The following is a 22,009-nucleotide window of genomic DNA, read 5'->3' on the forward strand; positions in this document are numbered from 1 at the left end:
GGAAGCCCTGGCTCCACGGAGCCTGCTGTCTCCCTGAATAAACAAAGGACTGGGTTTGGGCATGTTGCCCGAAGTGTTGGTGCAGGGTGTGTTCCCATCCCCACTGCTCTGCCTGGCCTTTTAAGGCGATGTGACAGCGAGCTGGAGACATGGAAAGGTGTGTAATTCAGCCGTGATTAACGAGCACCAGCCTCTTCTGCAGCTTCCCTCTTTCTGTAGCATCGCTTGGGTTCCCTTCTCACGAGTAACTCACTGAGATTTTCAGAGTTTGGCCTCTTCTGCACTGTGAGTGAAATCTGCCAGCTCTTATGCTACGTTAATTTAGAGCCAGCTACCTTTCCAAATGTGCTCTGTACTGTGGAACAGGTTTTGCTTGTAAATGCAAGGCCAGATGTTCAGAAGAGGAGAGCTCCCGTTTGGGCATCTGGCAGTCACTGCTGGGCCACAAACCCATCACAGCTGAAAATCTGAAATGTCTCTGCTTAGACAACACAGTACTCAGGCTGGCCAGTTTGTGCACTGCTGTAAGAGGTGCCTTTCTCCATGTAATTCAGGAGTTCTTTCAAAACAGCACATGCCAAGTCATGGTCCCAGTTTTAAACCACAGCTTGTGCCTAACAAGTTATTTTGATTTCTTGCTGAGCAGGGGTTCACTTTCCAGTTACAGCTAATGTTTTCCTTTCCTTTTTCTGCAAAATCTGTTAACAAAAGCTAAATAAACAATGAAGGTAGGTCTACTGGCTAATAATAAATAGGTCTGATTTATTAATAAATGTTCCTTTTTTTCTCCCAGTGACATATTTGATGCCATGTTCCCTGTCACACACATCGCAGGAGAAACAGTCATACAACAGGGTAATTCTTCCTTTCATTTTTCCTCCTGTATGTTTGCTAGGGTCCTGTAATGCACTTCTCTCCATTTGAGGTTTCACCCTCTTTGCTTAATGGGAAGAATAACCATATTCCAAAGGCCTCCAAGTGTGCAGTTATATGATAAGTTCATGGAAGCAGGTCTCTTGCTGCACATGCAGAGAACACCACTCTGGTGGATCTCCAGACTTTCAAAGTGCTACAGTTAAATGTAGATAAACAGCACTTTAAATAAAAATGTTCCTTCCTTAACTGAAGATAGTCAGGAAGTAAACTCCAGCTCAGGATGATTAAGGGTGGCACAGGCAAGCTGAGAGTAATTAGAGATGGAAAATATTTTTATGGTTGTTGGGAATATTCAACACCTCCTTGTGCTGTATCATAGTTATCACATTTGGCAACTTACCTGCATGCCTGCAGCACATTGTGGAGGACTTCATTGCCCTCAGGCTATATTAAAACCTCTTGAATGTTTACCCTAAATGAAGTATTGAATCAATCAAAAGAGATAAATTAATGCAATTGAAAAGTATAAATAGCAAGAAACCATAGTGATACTTTGATTTATGAGGGCAAATAAGCAAGATGTTTCAGAAAATTAATCTCTCTGTAAGTAATCTGGTATACAAACCTGTGCAAATATGTACAGGATTAAATACAGGGACAGGAAGTTATTGAATAGCTTGGCAGACCTTCAGGAAACAATCACCTTTTGTATTTTGCTTCCAGGTGATGAGGGCGACAACTTCTATGTGATTGACCAAGGTGAGGTGGATGTAAGTATGCTCTTGCAGTATATTTATTTTGAAGCTATGGAATAAAAGTGTGTGCTTTGGCAGAGAGCTTGAGCCAGCCATGTGCTGTGGGTCTGTCTCTTTTCTTCTTGAGCTAGATTTCACAGGATTGGTTTCATTACTTTGCTTTTGTTGTGTTATTTGTTAGTAATTTTTAAATTTGGCATTTGTTAACATCCTAACTTACGTGTCCATTCCATGCAGGAAAATGGTATCAAAACCAAGCCAATGACATTATCTTCAGAGCCTAACCACACCTTGAGGTGTGCAGTCTTTGGCAGAGCAGACCACCATGCTGGAATGCACCTGAGGGTTCAGATCAACCATAAAGAAAATATTTTCTTTAATCAGTTAGCTTAGCTCATGTGTTGTTTGTTTTTGTTTTCTTTTTTTTCCCCCAGAAATTGAGATACAGCCTCAGGCAGTGAGTTTCATCTTAGAAACCTTAATTTGCTTTTAAAATTAGGTCCAAATATAAGAACAATGCAGCATATTAATAAAGCAAGGATTATTATAAGTGTAAAGTGATGTCTTAGACCACAAAATGTTTACAGAAGTATGCAGTGGTTTAATCAGCAAGTCTTTGAAAAGAAGCTTCTTTCTGAACCTGCCTTCCAAATCATAAACTATTCACCTCCTATCATTTCTCTCCTGTAGGAAACTCGCCCTTTTGCAGTTTTGCTGCAAGTTCCTGCACACATCTTATGTATCCACAGTAGCTGGGTAGGACAGACTAGCTCATTAGCAACTTTGCTCTTCAGATGCCCACATGAGCTTGGTTTGGCATATTTAAAGAAGAAGGTGATTTATTTTAAATCCAGGCAGGAGGCACAGTGTTATTTTAGTGAAAGTTATTTTCTTTTAGAGATCTGTTTGTGTCAGGAGACCATCTAATTGGTATTGTTGGGAATTGAGAAACCTCACATGCTGCCTCTGCCTCTGGAAGTTGCTCCTCAGGAAATCCGTCTGACTCACTGTTCCTATCAGACAGCCCTCTCAATAGCAAACACTGCCACATCCACAGGGCCAGAAAATAAAAGGGCAATATTTATAGAACAGTGTTAGAATTTAGTTTTAAAATAATTGGCTTGGGACCGATAGGGAGCTAAATGAGTTCACTGGCTTTGAATCAGACCCGCAAACACGCAAATGCACATGTTGAAGTTATAGATTAATCCTCTTTAAAAATAATTTGTCCTTTCTCAACACCTTTAAGAAAGTTTTCTCTAAATGTACAGCTCAGGGATAGTGAGGGACTGAATGACATCAGAAAACAGTTTGCAAAAACCTTGCAATTAATTGCAAAAGAGTTAATATTCTATATGCACATATTGTTCTTTAAAAAGAGGCAAAATAGGGTATCACTGAGTAGATTACAACTTTGATTTTATGACCATTATCATTCCTTACTCCCCTAAAATCAGCCTATAGCTGCAAAGACAGATTAAAATGGACATATCCACTACAATGTCACTGTGACACTTACAGAGTCACGTGCAGATATCACCCATGGGACAAATACTTCTTAACAAGACTTAAAAATGTAATCGGGACTGTGCTTGTCCAGAGACCAGGACAGCTTCTGTCCACCTGTGTCTGGCCAAACTCCTCTGTGGCCAGCTCTCACACTGCCCCACCTCAACATCCCCTAAGGTGTCTCCTGATGCACACTTCCACATCTGCTCACCTTGCTTCTTTCTCCTTCCTAAGCTTTTCCTAAAACTTCAGCCAGCATACCCCCAGAATTCCAGTGCAAGGTGCTGTGCAAGGCACAGGGCGTTCGCTCGTGCAAGAGCTATGTGCTGGAAGTTCCCTGCAGTAATTGGGAAGCTGCAGGGAGGGGATCCCAGCTTTCCTCTCAGAGCAAACTCTGTACCAGGGCACCAGGACAGGGTGAGTTGCTCCTGTGTAAGGCAGCACCTTCCAGAGCCCCTGGGCATGCACCATCACCCCAGATGTGATGCTCCCCAGAAGAGTTCTGCCACTTTCTGGGCAGAACTGCTGAAATCCTTGTTGTATGAGGAAACCCCTGGCTGCTAGTAAGCAAGCTGCTGTTCATTTAAGCCTTGCCAGATACTTTTTTGGCATGCTTCCATGCTTCTCCAAGAAAAAAAAAAGTGACTTGGAGTGGAGACAATTGACCCCAAGACTTTGAGCCTCGAGCCATTCTCTGCCTGGTTCAGCTGGTGTTGGCATGTGCACAGAGGCTTTAACCCCTGGCCAGGGTCTTTGCTGCCATTCCCTGACCTTCTTGGAGTGGCAGGAATACCAGGAATGATGGATTCAAGGAGCAATTTACTCTGGGATCATCATGACTGATAAGCACCCAGATTTTCCATACACAGATGCAAAGGAGGTCACAAGTGTCATCATAAAATCCCTACCCATGGAAGAAAGTCATGACAAAACAAAACAAAAAAAACCCAATAAAATCTATCAACCAAGCAACCAAAACCAAACAGAAACCACCAACAAAGTGACAATAACAAAATCAGTGTGTGGTGTTTTGAGTTTAAAAACTGCAGCATGTAAAAGTAATTTTTGTTCGAGTTTTGGCACAGGCATCCCATAAGACTAAGCAGGAACTTTCTAAAATTTTCCCTTACAGAATAATCTGAATCAAATTAGAAGCACCATAAAATATTTTTTTAATATAATAGCACTTCATTCTCAACTCTTATATTTTCTTAGAGTATAAACAAGCCCTTTTAGCACAGAGTAAAATATCTGTACATCTTCTTCTGTGGGCTAAGGGGACGGCACAAATTTTCATGTGTCAAAGAAGGATTTTAGAATGAGGAAGAGGAAAACATGATTTTTTCCCTCTCTTCTAGTGTATCCTACAAACCAGCTACACTTTGGCCAAACCTGGCATTACTGTATTATCAGTCACAGTCTTCTTCCTTAGCACATCAGGGTTGAGGAGAATTTGTCTCATGACCTGTCCCTGCAGATGGGTACAGTGCACATGATGTAGATGATGGCACAAACTTTGAAGTCTTAGAGGTCACTCGTCTGCTGGAAGCTTTTGTGCTCAGACAAATGGGAGCATGTGCCAGAAAGGAGCTGGCAGAACTTAAATTATAGTTTCCAGTAAAGATGTTGAAAGTACCTGCTAAAATATGACTTGCAAAAAATCTCTAATCCATATTTCTAAGTATAAAGTGACTTCCTGTTTGTTATTTTAATCTCATAACCTCACATTTTTTTTACTTTAAAAAGCGGTGTTGACTGCCCTTTTTGAACAGATGTATTCTTTTTTTTAGACCTAGCAACTTCCTATTCTATTTAATGTCACAGCAACTTTCTCTACAGGCATTCTCAGGTTTTCTTCTTGTAAGACAACAGCAGCCAAGCTGTAGTATGGTGAAAATCAAAATGAAAACCTCTCAGTGTTTTTTTCTTAAATTTCTATATTTACTGTATAAATCTCTCTGTGAAGCTATAAATGAATATTGTGGGCAACAGATAAAAGTATCTCTTGATTGTAGGTAAAATCTTCCTGGAGCCCTTATTTGTGTAGACAAACTGTCTAATTTGTGTATACAAAAATGAAAATTGCACAGTGTTTTATGTGAGAATACTGTTGGATTTTAAGACTAGTTATATTTAATGGTTAGATACCATAGATTGCTTCTAGTTTAAATTCTTCCATCAACAATGATTTTTCTAATATTGGAAGGTTGCCTTTTGAAATTTGAAGCAGAACATTTTAAAGTTTGGAGTTTTTCAACTTGAACATTTAAGGATTCTTAGTGCTGTCTCCAAGTTCATATGTTCAAATTCAAACTTACAAATAAAATACTGCCTTTGAGAAAACTACCCACATCAAAATACCCTTCATGTCTAAGGCTTGTTCATTTTTCCAAGAATAAATAAAACTCATCTTCCTTTTTGGATAAAAAATATTAAGGCTTGACAAGACACAAAGCACAAATTATTACAAACAGATACAAGGGAGGGGACTTAAGACATAAGAATTACCATGCCTGGAACAAATTAGATTGTCCACACAGATCACAAAGCGGCAGCACAAAAAAAAAAATTAAAAAATGCTAGAATTTAACTTGAAATCAGCAGTACAAAATTTAAGGAAAGATAAATTCAGTCCAGTGAAACTCAGAGATAGATGTTCATATCCTTCAAGGATAAAATGCTCAAGGCAAGGTTCCTTTCTGCATCTCCAGAGCAAGGACACAAAGGTGAGGGAGGCCCAGGTTCCTTCCTGTGGCACTGAATGTTGTGTGACTCTGCAACTTCTCCCACAGTTAGTGCTCATGGATCTCACAGCCCATTTGCCTCCTAAAAAGATAATGAAATGAACCAAATTGTGTGATTCTCAAGCCCCCAGAAATTGCAGTGTTCATATTAGATGATGGAAAGCAATAGAAATCTAAAGTACTTTTGCTCTGTGGAAAGTTGATGGTCCTGATGGCTTGGTTGTATTTGGGCATCTTCAATTCTACTTTTCCTCTTCAGCTGCATGAAAGAAGGTTCCAGCTATTATGGATCTTTGACTGGCAGGTCAAGTGACAATTAGGAATAATTCATTTATGTACTCACCACTTTGGTGAGAGTTCACAAATGCCTAAAACTGGCTTAGCCAAAACCTCAGCCCAGCATTTTTTAGGATAAATAGGGAGATCATCTGAGCTGCTGCCATGTAAAATCGACTTTCATAAGCTGTTCTGAGCCCAAAATAGCTTTGCTTCCCACACCCTACAAACAGAACTTCTTTCCTTTCCACTTCTGTTTTAAAAAAATCTATTTTAAAGGGATTTATAGTGGAGCTGAACTCTGTTAAAGGGCAGGATGGCTTTGTAGTGTGCCATCAATGCACTTTAACTCCATCGCAAACACAGAAACTGAGTGTTGACTTCGGCCTTTGCAGAGAATGAAATCCAACGGTTTTACTTCTAGAAAACAACTTATTCTTAAAGTGTTTTCTTTTTCAGAGACTGATATTTGAAATGACATTTTATTGGGGGAGTGAGTACTGGGCCCAAAGCCTGTTGGATCATTGATTTGGTTCAACCTCAGAGCACTTTAAACCTGACACCCTTGGGGTGGAGGAATGACCATTTGCATAAACTGTTTAAGGCGAGATGTCAAACATGTTTTGTACAGTCTTGTCAAGTAGGACAGCAAAATTTGAGTCTTAGAGCAGTTCAGTAGTAGCCTCTCTAAATAATGACTGTGCAACGTCAAATGTCCATCCTTCACTTGAGTCTTGAGTTTTACCAGCTCAGTCTTGAGTTCTACCAGCATAATTCTCCTCTCTGGGCTGCAGTCACATCCTGCACACTGCTTTAACAAGAAATGTCACCATGTTGCTTAAAAAATATGTGTTGGAATAAGTTTATTTTCCTGCTTATAATTCAGACCCTTCTGCAGTAACAAAATCTGTGTTGCTCAACAGAAGAGCATGTACTCTACACATACACATGTATTTTTGGTGTGCTGAAAAAGAGTCAAGGGTACCATGTCAGCTGACATTCAGGATGTGATCCAAAACCCATTGGAATTTAGATTTTCCCCACCATCCCTGAGCGTTTTTACTGAGGACACATGGATTACTGCAGTGTAGCAAACCCTGTGAACCCATCCAGTGCAGTTCCTGCACAAAGAGGGTATCCCTACAGTCAAATATGCATTTGGGCAATTTTGGAATGAACTAATAGAGCTAAGAAATGTTTGTACATCCTCACTGTGTTACAAGCCTTTCCGAATCCTCATTTTATTAATCCATTTCTCCTGATTGTCCCACAAAAAACAAGCAAACAAACAAAAACCCAACAACTTCAAAAAAAAAGAAGCCACAGAATTACCCACTTGTTTCATCAGGAAACTGCTTGGGTTTGCCTGGCTTTTTTAAAACTTCTTTTTTTTGCTTTCATTTTTTCATCATGAGGAGAATCAAAAGTCGATTCAATGTTCTGTGAGATTTTCTTTCTGCAGTGAGTGTGAAAGTTTGAAAGGGAAGGCTGTTGCTGTTCTCTTGTGTGATATTCTCCTGGGTGACATTCATCCTGTCATGGTGATGAAATGAAGCTTTAGCTTTTGTGGCTTCAGCTTTTTCTTGGCAGTCTGCAACCACCTGCCTGTTTGGGATTATTTTTACCCTTTATTTTTAAGCCCCTTGATGCTCAGATGTTCCAGGAGCACCAGGAGCCACCACATTGCCTGAAGTTCAGCTGCTCCTTTTCAGCTGATACCCAAGAGGTCTCTTGATCATCTGAATTGCTTCGTGGCCTCATCCATCTCCTACTCAACTAGCATTTCACTGTTCTCAGTAGGAGATGCAGCAAATCTTAATTGAATATTGTGAAGATAAATTTGGATTGATTCCAGCTGTATTTTGTAATAAGCCTTTTCATCATAAAAGGAAGATGGAATTAAAATTAACACTGACAGGTTGTTGAGTTTTGACCCCAGTTCATTTATTTTGGTCACCATCTTTTCTCATGCCCAGCTTGAGCACAGCTCTAATTCATGCATTTTTTTAAAAACTGCTAGTTTATTACTCACTAATTGGTGTCAGGTTATGGTCTTTGCCTCTGCAATACTTTTCTTCTTAAGATGAGAATACCTGCCTCTTTTTTCATATTATTTTTCTTCACAGAACTTTCAAGCAAATGAAATTAATAGTGGTTAATTTCTGCTGTAACTGGTCTGTAACAAGTTGGGGGATATTCTGCCCTGAGTAAATGCACCCAGCCTTTCCTTCCCTCCAAACTCACAGGCACATAGACAGAATTGAAAGGGTTTATTGTGTAGTTGATAGCAAGCTGCAGAATGCACAGTCCACAGCAGCCTTTGCATGCACTCTTATGGCTCATGAGCAGCATTGCTCATGAATAAATAGTGAGGAAAAATCTGCCCAGCAGAAAACACCTGCACAAGTCCCCTTCCTCCATGGAATATGTCACATAGCACTCAAGTGCAGGAATTCTCAAATTAAACATCATCCAGGGAAAATATGTTACTAGTGGTATCAATTCATACCATATTCCAAGAGGATATAGTACCTAAAAAGGATGTGGGTCAAACTCTGCTTCCTGAGTTCTCTAGAGCTGATGTTAAAGGGTCATCCTGCTTACAGCTTCTTAAGTCCAAAACCCTTAGTCATCTCCATAAGGGAGAAGATCTGTACAGTTACATTTAAATGGGTTTTGGAGGAACTAGGCTTAAGGAAGAAAAAAAAAATTCCTTTTCAAAAGATATTTCCCTGTTTTGACTGTTTTCCATTTCATGGCCATGGCACATTTCAGTACATAATCCTCATTACACATATCAACAAACCTCCCTCCTTCCAAGTCTGACAGTGTCAATGAAAAACCAAAGTTGTGATAGTTCTGCTTGTTGACTGCCTGAGCCTTGAACACAAGGGGGAAAACATGATGCCAGCTAACCATGGGAGCTGGAAACCCAGAGAGCAAATTAAGTCATTGTACTGAAGCAAGACAACTAGAAATTCTGTCCACAGAGCAGGTTGCTCCCCACTTTGGGGACCAACTGTTGGAAGTGTCACGCTCTCGTTTGCCTTCTGTGTCCCCAGCATTAGCAGCTAGAAAGGAAATTGCTAATGGCCTTTTAGGTAACTGGCAGTCAGGAGGAGAACTCCAGCTAAGTCCCCAAACTGCTTTTGCTTCTTTTGTCTTGTGCTGTGGCAGGTTTATGTCAACGGGGAGTGGGTGACCAGCATTGGAGAAGGAGGCAGCTTCGGGGAGCTGGCGCTGATCTATGGCACCCCCAGGGCTGCCACTGTCAAGGCCAAGACAGACCTGAAGCTCTGGGGCATCGACAGAGACAGCTACAGACGCATCCTGATGGTGAGTTTACAGGGAAGGGTTTCCCCAAGCTGTTGGTGTTCTGTACTTTCCTTTGCAGCTCTGTGTTCAGACTACTCTGGTGCTTCCACATGAAAGAGAGCAGCCATGACAAAATCACGGAGTAACTGAATGAAGGGAACTGAAAGAAAAAGGGGACAGGATTCAGCAGAAAGGCACTGAGTCAGAAATGCAATTGAGAAACATTATGCATAACTGCTCCGTGAATGAAAACCTCAGGAGGCCTCCGTTACCCACCAAAGCTATGCAAATCCTCTCCTTATCATGAGCCTGGAAATATCTCCCAGCAGCACCCCTTCCCTGTGAAGTCTTTGTCTGATCTTGTATTACATTCCTCAAGGCAGGTGATAGAAAGTAAATCCAGCTCCACTAAAATAATAAAAAATCCTTCTTGGACTGTGCCCTCCATCTTTGTTAGCCAGCACCAGCCACACATACCATGGGGTTGTAGCTGCTAATGATTCATTGCTCTGCTCCTTTCAAACTCCCTCATCCCTGCAGCAAAACTCTACAGACCTTTGTGGCACCTGGGGCGTGTGCTAGCTTATGGATTTGCTGTTAGTTCTTCAGTGGTGAGTTTATAATGGAAACTTTGACAGATAATTAACTTCAACAAAGTCATAACTTTTTTATGAGTTTGTTTCCAATATCCATGTGCATATCTTCCTTCCCCATAAAATATTCCCTTCTTTTTGATAATTAACAGACATTAGTCTATGTAAAGCTTACTTCTCAATAGAACTTTTCTCTAAAAGCTGCACTGTTCCATTCTGATCTGAAGGAAATGACACTGTGCTCTCAGATTAACAATTTTGAGATCATCTGTATTTCCAGTGGGTGTTATAGAAAACAGAAAAACCAGCAAAGGAACTGAGTAGATTTCACTCTTTAATGATTAATTCTTAAGCAGCAGTGTAAGAGTGATCTTTGTTTACCCTGTGTGATGACTGTTGGGTGTCTGTATGAGCACTGCTGGTGTTCACTCCCTATTTCATGGGCTGAGTTCAGTGTCACATAAACAAACACCACACTGGCATTTAGGAGAGTACAGCTGATGGAAATTTATTCTATCCCAAAATATTCAGCCTGATGGCTCCAAGACAAAATAGAGGAATAATTATAAAAACTGTTTTGTCTTCTCTCTTGTGGGTAAGCAGGATGAATAGTTTAGAAAGGTTCCCAGTGCAGGCAAGCAGGCAGAGGTACCTCTAAAACACAGAGCAGGAGAGTTTCTAGAGATGTAAGAGCCACACCCAACTTATTTGTCCCATGGCCTCCAAGGATGCATGGAGGGGTGTCTGGGATAACTGGTATGATGAATCTGCCAGCTACAAGGCTGAATCCAAAATTCAGAAGTGAAGGAATGTAGGAGGGAAATAAATGTGCCAGGACAAGGCACATATTCCTTGGCTTTTTAAGCAGAGCTTTCTGCAGCTGCCTGTAAGCTTGTGGTGAGGAATTGAAGGGACGGGTTCACAGCCTTTGCAGCCTGGAGGTGATTTCAGTGTTGGTGTTGATGGAACTACAGGCACCTAAAATCAGCCAGCCCTGTGAGATGTCAAGTTTGGTCATGTGTCCATTATCATCTGATAGCACACTTCAGAAGATGAATATTTGATGCAGAGACAGGACTTTGCTAAAAGGATTTAAAGTCCCAAGTGGAAAAGACTCTGTTTTAAATGCTAATTTTGGTCGTACATACAAGCTGAATATTATGGTTGTACTTCTGTTTGATTCTAGGGTAGTGCTAAGTGCTTTTCAAATTAATTCACATGTTCTCTAGACCAGTGCCTGCTGTACCTTACCTAGCTAGCTCAGTTTCTGCAGTCAATGAGAGCATTGATTAACATGGATATATTTCTCTGCCCCTCTTGCTTCTTGTGTTTTTTTCATGGTTGAGGCCACTAAAAATTGGTGGTCTGTTGCACTGTGTTAGATATCCAGACAACATTATTGTAGTATTCCCAGTACTCAGATAGGAAATATTTCATGGTAAATTATTTGCTGCAAGTACAAAAATGTCCAACTTGAAATGCAGTCCGTGGTGAATTCAATTTACCCGTCCACACTGAATGAATCCTGTCATCTTCCCATTTCTTTGTAGGTGTAGGGTGGATAATTTTGTTGCTGTAGGTGAAATGAGACACCTGTCTGTGTGCAGTCGTGTGAGGGCAGGTTACAGTGGCTCTCTGCACATTTCCTCAAGCCTAAGAATTAATTACATCATGTTTCAGTGGCTGCATTTCATACTTGAAGCTGACTCCACCGTTATAGGGCTGCTTTTGCTGTGCTCAGTTCAAGTAGAGTAGTAGCTGCCTCTCAACTCCCAGAAACATGATTTCCTGCCATTTAGCCTCTAACTGGGTATTTGAATGTAGAAATGCTTCTGCCTTTAAATGAGGAGTCCAAATGCTTAGGGTACCTTTTGAAATGTATAATTTAGGATGTTTTCAAAACTTGGGAGCAAGCAGGTTTCTCTTTTCTTATCTTCTGGTTGCAAATTCTTTTGTCCAAGGAATAAATGACCCTTTCCTGCCAAAGATCTTTGCTATAGTCAGATAAAGCCCCTCCATAACCCCGGATAGTTATTTCTCTCGTCTGCATTCCTGCCCTGCCATGACCAGACCCGTGTTTTCTCAGTCAAGTGTTGAAATTTTATTCAGGTTGCAAATATTTATTTGCAAATCATACCTTCAGATCCACACTTGCCAAGAAGATTTTATCCTGTCATGAGACTCTTGACTCTCCACCTTGTTTCTCCTTGCAGGCACTATTTTGGTCCTTTGCTTTGCGTTTAATAATTTCTTGTTTTTATTTCTGCTTAGTGCTATTTTCCCCACTAACGTGTCTCATTGATCCTGACTGGTTTATGGTACGAATAAAATGCCTCTCAGGAGGTTTGGAGTTTGGGGTTTCCTTTTTATGGATGGACAAAGCCTGATGCAGAAAGTTCCTGCTGGCTTTTAGTTACAGTTGTCATCCATTTATTATTTAGCCTGTCCTAGAGGAAGTTTGTTGAAACAGATATATTTCTTTATAGTTCATTGTCTCAGCTTAGGTATCCTGATGGCTTGAAGGTCACATTCAAGTTTGTTTTAGCAGCTGTGATGATTGTAAATGCTGGGATCGGTCTTTTTGTCAGAATGTGCAGTGAATCTGCTTGGCTTTTACTGCAGTCCTTGACAAAGTATTACACCATGAAATTCATTGTATTAGATGGGGTACAAAAAACCACTTCAACATGTTCCCTCTGTGGTACACTCACAAATTATCTGTCCATCTGTGTCTTCCATTTATTTCATAGAATCATCTCTGCTGAGTTACATACTTTTCACTCAGTTGCAAATTCTTTTATGTATATGTTCTCTGTGTGTGTGCACATGGCCACAGACACACACACTTGTGTATATATTCAACATTTATTTACTTACATTCTTCTGGGAGAGAGCAAAGGATTTTTTTCTGCCATAGGCTTCTCATGGAATTCAGTTGCTGCCCTCTTCTTTGCAATTTGGATTTGAGAGCATCACGGAATGGGGAATATCCCAGGGTAGTACAATATTTGTATTCTAAATATAGCAAATACCACAAATACCAGAGAAGCAAATGTCTGTATCCCAACATCAGATTGATCCCCTAGACAATTCTGTTCCCAGACTGAGAAAATTCGAAGTATTAATTTCTTGCAGTTTCTTCTTTAGGAGGACTTGGTCCAGGATAATTTAATTACCCTCTAGTTTCCATGGTCCAATATACCTGGCTCTGAGAGTGGAGTTGTGTGGGATTCAATACATTTGGCCTATTTGGCAAATTGCTCACACAAAGTGAGTTATAACATTGGTTTGTAAGTTGTGACAAATCCAGGATAGTCAGTTCCTAATGCTATACTTCATGTTATTTATGTTATTTTGGGTTTCTTCTACTGTCTTTTTACAGCTTTGAACCAGGGAACAAATTCTTTAGCAAGTAGCATTTTTTCTCAGCTAAGATAAAATAAAGTCAGGAGGATTTTGGGTTGCCATAAAATGTAGGTTGTGTGGTGGCCAAAGCATAAAACAACTCCAAAGGCTGCAATTCACCTGACATCTGTGGCATAGAGCACCAGGACCCCGGGGTCTGCTTGGTGCCCATGGCCAGAATGCACAGGGGCTCTTTCTTTCATATTCCAGCAGAAATGTACACCCAAAGCATCACTCAGGATCAGTTTAATCAGAGATTAAATGGGGCTGTGTAGTCCTGAAGTCCATTCCAGCACCTCCTGCCAGGATAACTCTTTCTTTGAAACTTGAGTCTTGCTTTGCCTCTTGGTAGACATTTGTTTGGCTTCTTACTGAAGGTGGGGATTTCTAGGAAGGACTCAGTCAGCTCCACCTAATAAATGAATCGGAAACAAGACACTAAGAGTGCTGGAGGGACTAGGAAAGATTGGAATGGAGGAATTAAAAGGAAAAATGGAAGAAAACAGGCAAAGAGCAGTTGGAAAGAGGTGAAACAGAATAGGAACTCAACAGGACCTGTTACAATCTCTGGGGCGTTTGTTTTCCCCAGCCTGTGTATTGCTTAAGCTAAGCCTAGGCCTTGAAACATTAAATGGTCCTAAAAGCAGCTTTGAGGCCTTTTCTGTGTGGATTTGACGAATAAGAGTGGTCTTGTTTCTCCTTGGGACTGTCTCAGGGAGGAGCACTGCATATTACAATATTAACCAGGCTTTGTAGTTAATGGGAGCCACTGCCTTTAAGGAGGTGAGCTTGTGCTTGACAGCTCAGAACCAGGGAGAAAATGAACAAAGGAGAGGGGGGAGAGGGAGAAGCAGTGACTATTGAAATAAGATATTAATAGGTTAGAAAAAAACAGAATTAATAAAGACTTTTTAAAACATGCCATCAAGAACTCTGCCAGTGCAGAATTATTCATGTACATTTACTATTGTTTTTATCTGGCTTAAGCTCTAAGATTTCTAGTGCTTCCTTTGGGAAACTTTTCTGCGAGAGAATAATTCCTTCATTGGGAAACTTTTTTTGATATTGATCTTAAATTAGATTTTCTTAATTTTCTCCCATTACTTTGAGTTATGTCAAGTTATACTGTACTGAATTGCCCTCTCTTTCTGTCCTGTATCTGTAGATAATTATCACTGTCTACTTAAAACCCCTGCCACAGTGCTTGCTAGCTATGAGGATGACATACCTATGATCCCAGTGCTGAGCCAACAAATACAGGCTGGATTTGTTTTGCTCCTTCCTTATCATCTCTCCCCAAGTGTGTTAGCATTTCTTCAAGCTCTGCTGGATTTGGGAGCACATTTCTGGAGAAGAGGTACCGAGACAGAATGTAGCACACCAGGCGCCGTCACATCTGAGCCACAGAGATGGAGCCTCTAAACTTCATTCCTGGATGATATCTTTGCCTATGCAGACCAAAATAGCCTTGGCTGTGTTCTTGTTGCAGTCTGATGCAGGTCTCACCTCCTGTCTCCAGAATCTCTTTCAGCTTTACAACTTGCAGGTCTTCTGTATGTCACGCATCTCTGCTTTGGATATTTTTTTATTAGTTCTATTTTCCAAATGGATGCTCATTCTAATATTTTCTAGTCCCATTTCTAATGTCTCCAGATCCTTTCTTGTTATTTTCCTGCTCTAGTGAACTTTCAGCATCTCGTAGTCTGTAAATGTTGGTACTGTCTTGATTGCTGCTGCTTCTGGAAGATCCGTACAAATATTGCATGAGGACAGACTCAGCACCTGTGCCAGGGAATTCACAGGCTGGCACTTCTGCAGCAGGTACCTGAAGGGTAGGAGAGGAGACTGTGATGTTGTTCATACCCCTGGCCTCTGCAGTTTGGATAAGGCAACTAAATAAAAGAAGTGTGAGAAGGACATCAGAAATTAGAGGTGTCATTATGCCTGGGAGGGGATGACAAGATTATCAGGCTGGCCAAAGGAGGTTAGAAGGAACTAGATAATTATTAAGGTCCCTTCCAACCCAAGCTACTCTATGATCCTATGATTCTATGTTCTCTCTGTTTCATGGGAGAAAAGATGGTTAATACCAATGGAAATAAACACATGGCTGGCTGTAATTCCTCTCCTGGGTTGTTTTTAGCTTGCACTACAATACTGATCTCTCAAAATCCTTCCCCTCACTCTGCTCGTGTGAGCTGGATCAGAAAAATGCACTCAAGTAAAAACAATGTGCATTAAGTGTAAGCCAGGCTTCTCCTACCTGCGACCTACCTATCCCTGAATTTGGGATCTGGTTGTGCTGACCTGGATCTGTCCTTGGATGCTCTGAAGAAGCAGAGAAGGCTCCTATGCCTGCCTGGGGACCCTGAGGAGAAGCTCTGCTGTTGGGTGGCTCCTGCCACCCCAGAGGCTCAGAGGAGAGCTGGATGGAGCCATCCTGCAGGATGAGTCAGGAGCCATCAGCTGGGTCACCTTGAGTTTCAGTGCATGTGCTGGGAAACAGCAGCCCAGAGCCCCAGTCACTGGTTCTTCCCTGGGCCCACCTTCTCCCTTACCCCTGTGGGATCATTCTGAGACAGGGGATATTTAAGTCAGTCTAGCTATGCATTAAGAGGGGTTCTAGATACTATGATAATACAAAAAATTGTAAGAGCATATTTAATTATTTCTACTTCAGTTTTGCTTTTGCACTTCTCTTCACTATGGATTCCGTACTGCTGTCCTGCCTTAGTTTAGTCAAGGCATAACACACCTGTGTTCCTGGAGGAAGTGGTGGGCTCTTCCTCTCTGGGCCAGGTGGGATGGCTGCAATTCCCACCTTCCTGGGTCTTGTCTGCGTCTCTAAATACTCAAAGCCGTGGTGAGGCATCACTTATGGCTGCTGATTACTGCTTCTTAAAATTCATCTGTGTCCGCAAGTCATTTAAAAAGCATTTTCCACATCTGTCCCTGGGTGTCCCAGCCCATCAAACTAAACCACCAATCTGGTTTTCCACAGCTGTCAATTTTGCTGCTCTCATTTCCACTTGATTGCAGGGAGGAAAGCAACAACTGCGCAGTGTCCAGTTTTCCATTCTTTGTCTCCCAGCGAGCTGTCAGAAGCTGGCGTGGTTCGCAGAGCCTCCTGTGTTTGAAGTCCTCTACTTTTTTTTCTTTCTGGCACTTCAAATGCTGCCGGGGCCCCCCGAGGTTGAGAACCAAGTTTGTCAGACAGAGGGGTCAGCCGAGGGTTAGCGATGCTATCGCTGAGCAGAACTGTCATCACCAGCCTGGAGTTATGGCCGGGGTGCACAGGGGGAGCCTCAGGAGCTGCTGCTGCTCAGCCAGAGCTACCTGGGAAGAGTGGCAGCTCCTGCTGGTGCTGTGGCTCTTTGGGAGCAGGGGTGACCCCAGGACAGGGGCACAAATGGGAGCTGTCCCCAGAGGAGACCACCTGGCAGCTCCAGCTGGTGCTGTGGTCCCAGGTTGGAGCCAAAGCCCATTGGTGCTGCTGGAAGGACTCGTGGTGCTTTGGGAGTTGTTGCAGCCCCACCTGCACAGCACGTGTGGGAAGAGGGATGATGTTTAATTCTCAGTTATATCAGTGCCCTTGAATACACCAGCCATTCCCATTTTCATACTCAAAACTGTTCTGAATGCTTTCACACTGGAGAGCAAATATTTCTTCTCCTTTGCCCTTCTCTCTCCCCACTTTCCCAGCACTCACAGGTGGTCACTTGGAGGAGGAGGAATAGAGAAGTGGCTTTTTCTAAGGCAGACACTGACATTTGCTTACATATTCTCTGCCCAGTCTGTGAATAAATGGCATCTTTGTTTTCCTTTTCTTGAGAAAATCAATATATCATCCTTATGTTGTGTCTTGTAGATTTGAGTAGGAGGCACCAGGCAGCCTTTGACATCCCCTGGAAATCTGCCCTGGCAGGAGAGATTTGGGGTGTCACCAGTATGAACAAACTGCCTGCTCCGAGGCAGGCCCTGGAGTTCCTCTTTAGTGCCTGGGAAGAACTTCTTTACAAGCCTTTTGTGTCACTGCAGAAAGAATTAAGGATGCATTCATTATTTTTGTGTTGGTAAAATTTCATCATAATTATTCCTACATGAATCACCTTCAAAAATGCGTGCTGGAACAGCGACTTGTGGTTTCTGTCTTGCTGATCAAACACTGTGTAAGGAGAAGGTGTCTTAGAAATTTATCACACAACAAAATCTTAGTAGAGTGTGAACGACTCTGCTGTTGGCTGCACATACATTGATGGATTGTCTGCCCCCAAATGCTTAAATCTTGTTAAAATAATATGAATGGATTACTCAGCATAACAGTAGATACAACACTGTACAGAATATTAACCAGGTTTAAAGCTAAACACATTTGGCATTAAAGAGTTTTTAACCTAGAAGGATGGGAACCATGAGGGAGACATTTTAAGTTTTATCCTACTTTGTAATTGCAAAGAGCCTCATTGGCAGAGACATATATATTGAATTAGCTAAACAGTTAATTGATGAAGTTCAGGCTTTAGAATGAATGCCTGTAAATGGATACAATTCATCTGCAGTGTCCAGTAACACCAGTAAAGTCAGTGAAATTACAGCAGGATTGAATTTGAGTCCTTCTGTCTTTGCTTATCAGCAATACAACTTGCCCAGACATTTTATGGGGAAACGTTTGCCTGAGGCTGTTTAAACTGGCTATGCTTAAGATTTGGAAGGGGAGGGGGGAAAAAAAAGAGCAGCTGTAGGAAGAAATCACAAAAATACTTTATGTAATGTTCTGCCTCCTTTTTCTCTCTCCTGTAATAACAGGGCAGCACTCTGAGGAAGCGGAAGATGTACGAAGAATTCCTGAGCAAGGTCTCCATTTTGGGTCAGTTGCCCTTTGGAACTTGGATGTTGGTTCCTCTGTTATTGGCATTGGCAGGATGAATTTTGATCTTCGATGGCACGATGAAAGTGGTGGTGCTGAGACAGAAGGTCTCACATTGTGTTGTTTCTGAAGGAATGAATGTGTCAAGGGCCCTTTTTGTTTTTCTCATTCTTTCCTCTGCACTGCCCATGCATTTGGAGCACACATTAAAGGTGGAGCAGGCACACACTGGTATTTTCAGTAGCTGCTGCTGAGTAAAGATCATGTGGATAGAGCAGGAAACAGTGCAGGGATATGAATTTGTCATAAAGTCCAGTTACATCCTCCCAGGGAACAGGTGAGAAGCTTTTTCCTGCAAGAATACAGTGTTTGTGTGCCCTAAACAAACCAACCTTACAAATCAAACTGGACTGATCTTTTTTCTTCTCTGCATTTTACAGCCCCCGTCTCACATTCTTAAAACATCTGCTTAGCTTCTTGTCCTTGGATTTTGTTTCCCTTTGATTAATGTGATAGCCACGAAATTTGGACATGTTCTTGATGGCCTTCAGTAGGAAAAACAACAAACCCATAATGCCTGACCAATCAATCACCATTAGGAGAACAAAAGCCTTTAATAAGGAGGACAATGTTAGACAGTACAATGAGTTGTTGATTCTTTAGGAGAAACATCATGTTTTTGCTGGGGTTGTTTGGAAGAAAAACAGTTCAGGATTTATTTACTATATAATTAAAATATTTATATTTCTACTTAATTAGTTTTCTGCTTTTTTTTATGATATTCACCTACCATTCAAGCTGAGGTACCTGAAATGTGAGTGTGTCAGTGAGGGTATACTTGAACTTCTGAGAGGTGCTATCCATGAGATTTTCAATTATATTTGTATGCTTAAAGTGAGGCTAAGTATGTAGCTCACTTAATGATGAAGCTTTCATAATTTAAAATCCTTCTTTTATGCTTAATTTAAATCTTCCTAAATTAAGAGCACAAATTATACCAAATTACTATGAGTATTTAAAGAAAAAAAGAATCTGTGCACCTGCACTAATGAGGAGCAATTACAACAGTGAGACATCTCAAAACAATTTCAGAGCAGAAAGGTTATTCAGAGATGTGCTTCCTTAAACATGTGGTTTGCAATGTAATTAGAGCCTTATTTGTAGTGTGGCTTTTGAATCTCAGTTTAAAAAAAAAGAAAAGAGGAAGGACTTTAAGATTTGGAACTTTTTTAAGCACAGAAAAGCAGTGAACAAAATCACACATCACTTCAGGAACATGGAAATTTAGGTGAAATGTGTAAGGATCTCTTTGACATGTCTAAAAAGTAGGTGACACCTGCAAAGCAGAAATATATTTTAGAAATCTCAAAATGGCACTGAAAAGTCAACTTCACTTTGTCCCTTAATGTGGTCAAAACTCAGTGATTTCCTGGTGGAAAAACCTCTACCTGCTTCTTATGTTTCTTTTTTCCAAGGCCTGCCTAGTGTATGTAATTAGCCATATAATTGCAAGAGTCACATTTTTTTTTTAAATCCAAGGATTTTTTTAGATTATCAGCAGTTGTTTCTAGGGTATCAAACAAGATATGAAAGAAGTGATTGTTTTAAACTTTTCTTCTGGAGTTTATTTAAAGGCATGAATTGATATGTACAATTTAGACGATGCAAAAAAATTCCATGTGGTCTAATTTATCTGATACTTCAGCTCTGCGACTAAAACTTGTACAATATTCTATATAATGCTCTGTTTGCAAGAATTATTAACCAATGTATTTGTGGTGGTACAGTTCCCTTAGAAAAAAAGAGAGACACTTCGTGACTAGAGCTAGAATTAGCTTTGAATTTTTCATAAAGCCAACAGAAGAAGAAGAAGTTTCAAGAGGCTCTTTCTTTTCATTGTTAATTACTGAGTTCTTAAAAAAAAGAAAAGAGAAGAAAAAGTCTTCTCTAGTCTGCATGAAAGAGTTTTATGCTTATTTTTAATCAAACAGAGCAGTTTTTGAATGTTGCATTGACAATATGGGCTTGGTCTTTGATGTTAGTTCTTCTGCAGGAAAGGTCACAAACACACCAGGAAAATGGTTTAGGTGGGGAAAATGTTAGAAACAATCAATTTCCCAAACAGCAACAAGAAAGTGGCATTAAAACATGATGATGTCAGTCAACTCAAAAGTTACCTTTGGTGCTTTGAGCACTTTGGCCTGGTTTTGTTACCAGATTCAGTGTCCTTCTGAGCTCAGCCAAAAGGCATTTTTTTACTTTACAGAACTTCCTTTCACCCTCACATAATCCTTCTAAGCGATATTTTGAACAAAATGGGGAAACCAGAGTCTGATGGAATGGCACACATCTAATCCTGGTGTCAGAAACTGTATCTTGACTTACATTAGTTCAGTAATTCATAGTAAGTAGGAATCAGCAGAGCTCTGGGACGTGAATTTCAGCCCAGCTTTTTGAGGCAGTGAAGGTTAAATCATTGTATTATCTGTTGCTTTTAATAACTTTTAAACCTGTAATTTTTCAGTCAAATCTGATCAAAGTACAAAAGTTCAAGTACAATTCACTGTCTTGAATTCTCATGCAAACGGGTGTTGGAGAGAAACACAGGTGGTACCTCCTGTCTGAGGGCAGGACAGCTGGAATCCATCCCTTAGCAAAGGCAGGGGAGGCCACAGGGACACTGAGCAGCCCTGGGTGTGCCCTGTGCAGGCTGTCCCTTGCCAGGGTGGGCATTTGGGGCAGGCTGCATCCCTATCACAGGCTGCATTTGCTCTGTTAATTCTAAAACAGACCCGTCATTTGTAATTATGGACATTTTTTTGGAAGTTTTGTAACTTTTCTCCCTTAAGTGGGGGAATGAAAACAGTTTGCATGCCATCCTGCTGGCAAATGAAGAGGTGCCATTTCAAACATCCATAAACCTGGATGCCTCTGGTCTCCTGCTGCTCGAGCCACCAGGGTGTGGCCACTGGCTCTGGAGGTCTCCCCCATCCTTGAGATGGACACTCTGCATCAGCCACCCCTCAGCCCACCAGGAACTGGGAGCAGCTCTGATGGAAACACCGTAGGACTTGTCCTGACATCTGGTGTGGGATGTGGTGAGCAGATTTTGGGTGCTCCCATATCTCCAGACAGCTCCTCAGCTGCTGCAGGCCGTGGCAGTGCCAGGGCAGTGTGGATCAGATTGCAGGCAAGGGGAACCAGAGCCAACTTTTCCTGTCCAACTTTTAAGATTGCTATCTGGGTGATTACTGATGGCTACGACACAATGAATAAATACATTCATGTTTCCCAACTGGAGGTTCGTGCAAAGTGCCTGGATGAAAGAAATGTTTCTTTTATAACAGAACCAGACACGGCAGAGCTGTCAGTTTAGATATGAATCTTCAGCCAAAGTTGGAGTATTTTTATAATATAGCTTTATGATCTTCAATATTTTAGAGTCCCTGGACAAATGGGAGCGGCTGACAGTGGCTGATGCACTGGAACCTGTCCAGTTTGAAGATGGAGAAAAAATTGTTGTGCAGGGAGAGCCCGGTGATGACTTCTTCATTATTACAGAGGTAAGATTGGCAACCTGATAAACTCTGTCATTTCCTGGTAAAGATCAAGGCTGTGTATTAAAGACGTCTGGGTTCAGTTCAATCTCTTACCTCAGCATAAATCTAA

At 41.3% G+C, this 22,009-nt stretch overlaps 1 protein-coding gene across 1 annotated transcript in view; it reads left to right on the forward strand.

Moving 5' to 3' along the window:
• The window catches only part of PRKAR1B (protein kinase cAMP-dependent type I regulatory subunit beta), a 92,252-nt gene that overhangs the window by 50,941 nt on the left and 19,302 nt on the right, over positions 1 to 22,009 (forward strand). Inside the window, exons 5-9 of the mRNA XM_062503636.1 lie at positions 794 to 855; positions 1,600 to 1,646; positions 9,338 to 9,496; positions 18,280 to 18,340; positions 21,782 to 21,903. Coding sequence (XP_062359620.1) covers positions 794 to 855; positions 1,600 to 1,646; positions 9,338 to 9,496; positions 18,280 to 18,340; positions 21,782 to 21,903 — 451 coding nt within the window. The remainder of the gene's footprint in view (positions 1 to 793; positions 856 to 1,599; positions 1,647 to 9,337; positions 9,497 to 18,279; positions 18,341 to 21,781; positions 21,904 to 22,009) is intronic.

The sequence above is a fragment of the Cinclus cinclus genome, chromosome 16 (genome assembly GCF_963662255.1).
Source record: "Cinclus cinclus chromosome 16, bCinCin1.1, whole genome shotgun sequence".
Taxonomy (NCBI): domain Eukaryota; kingdom Metazoa; phylum Chordata; class Aves; order Passeriformes; family Cinclidae; genus Cinclus; species Cinclus cinclus.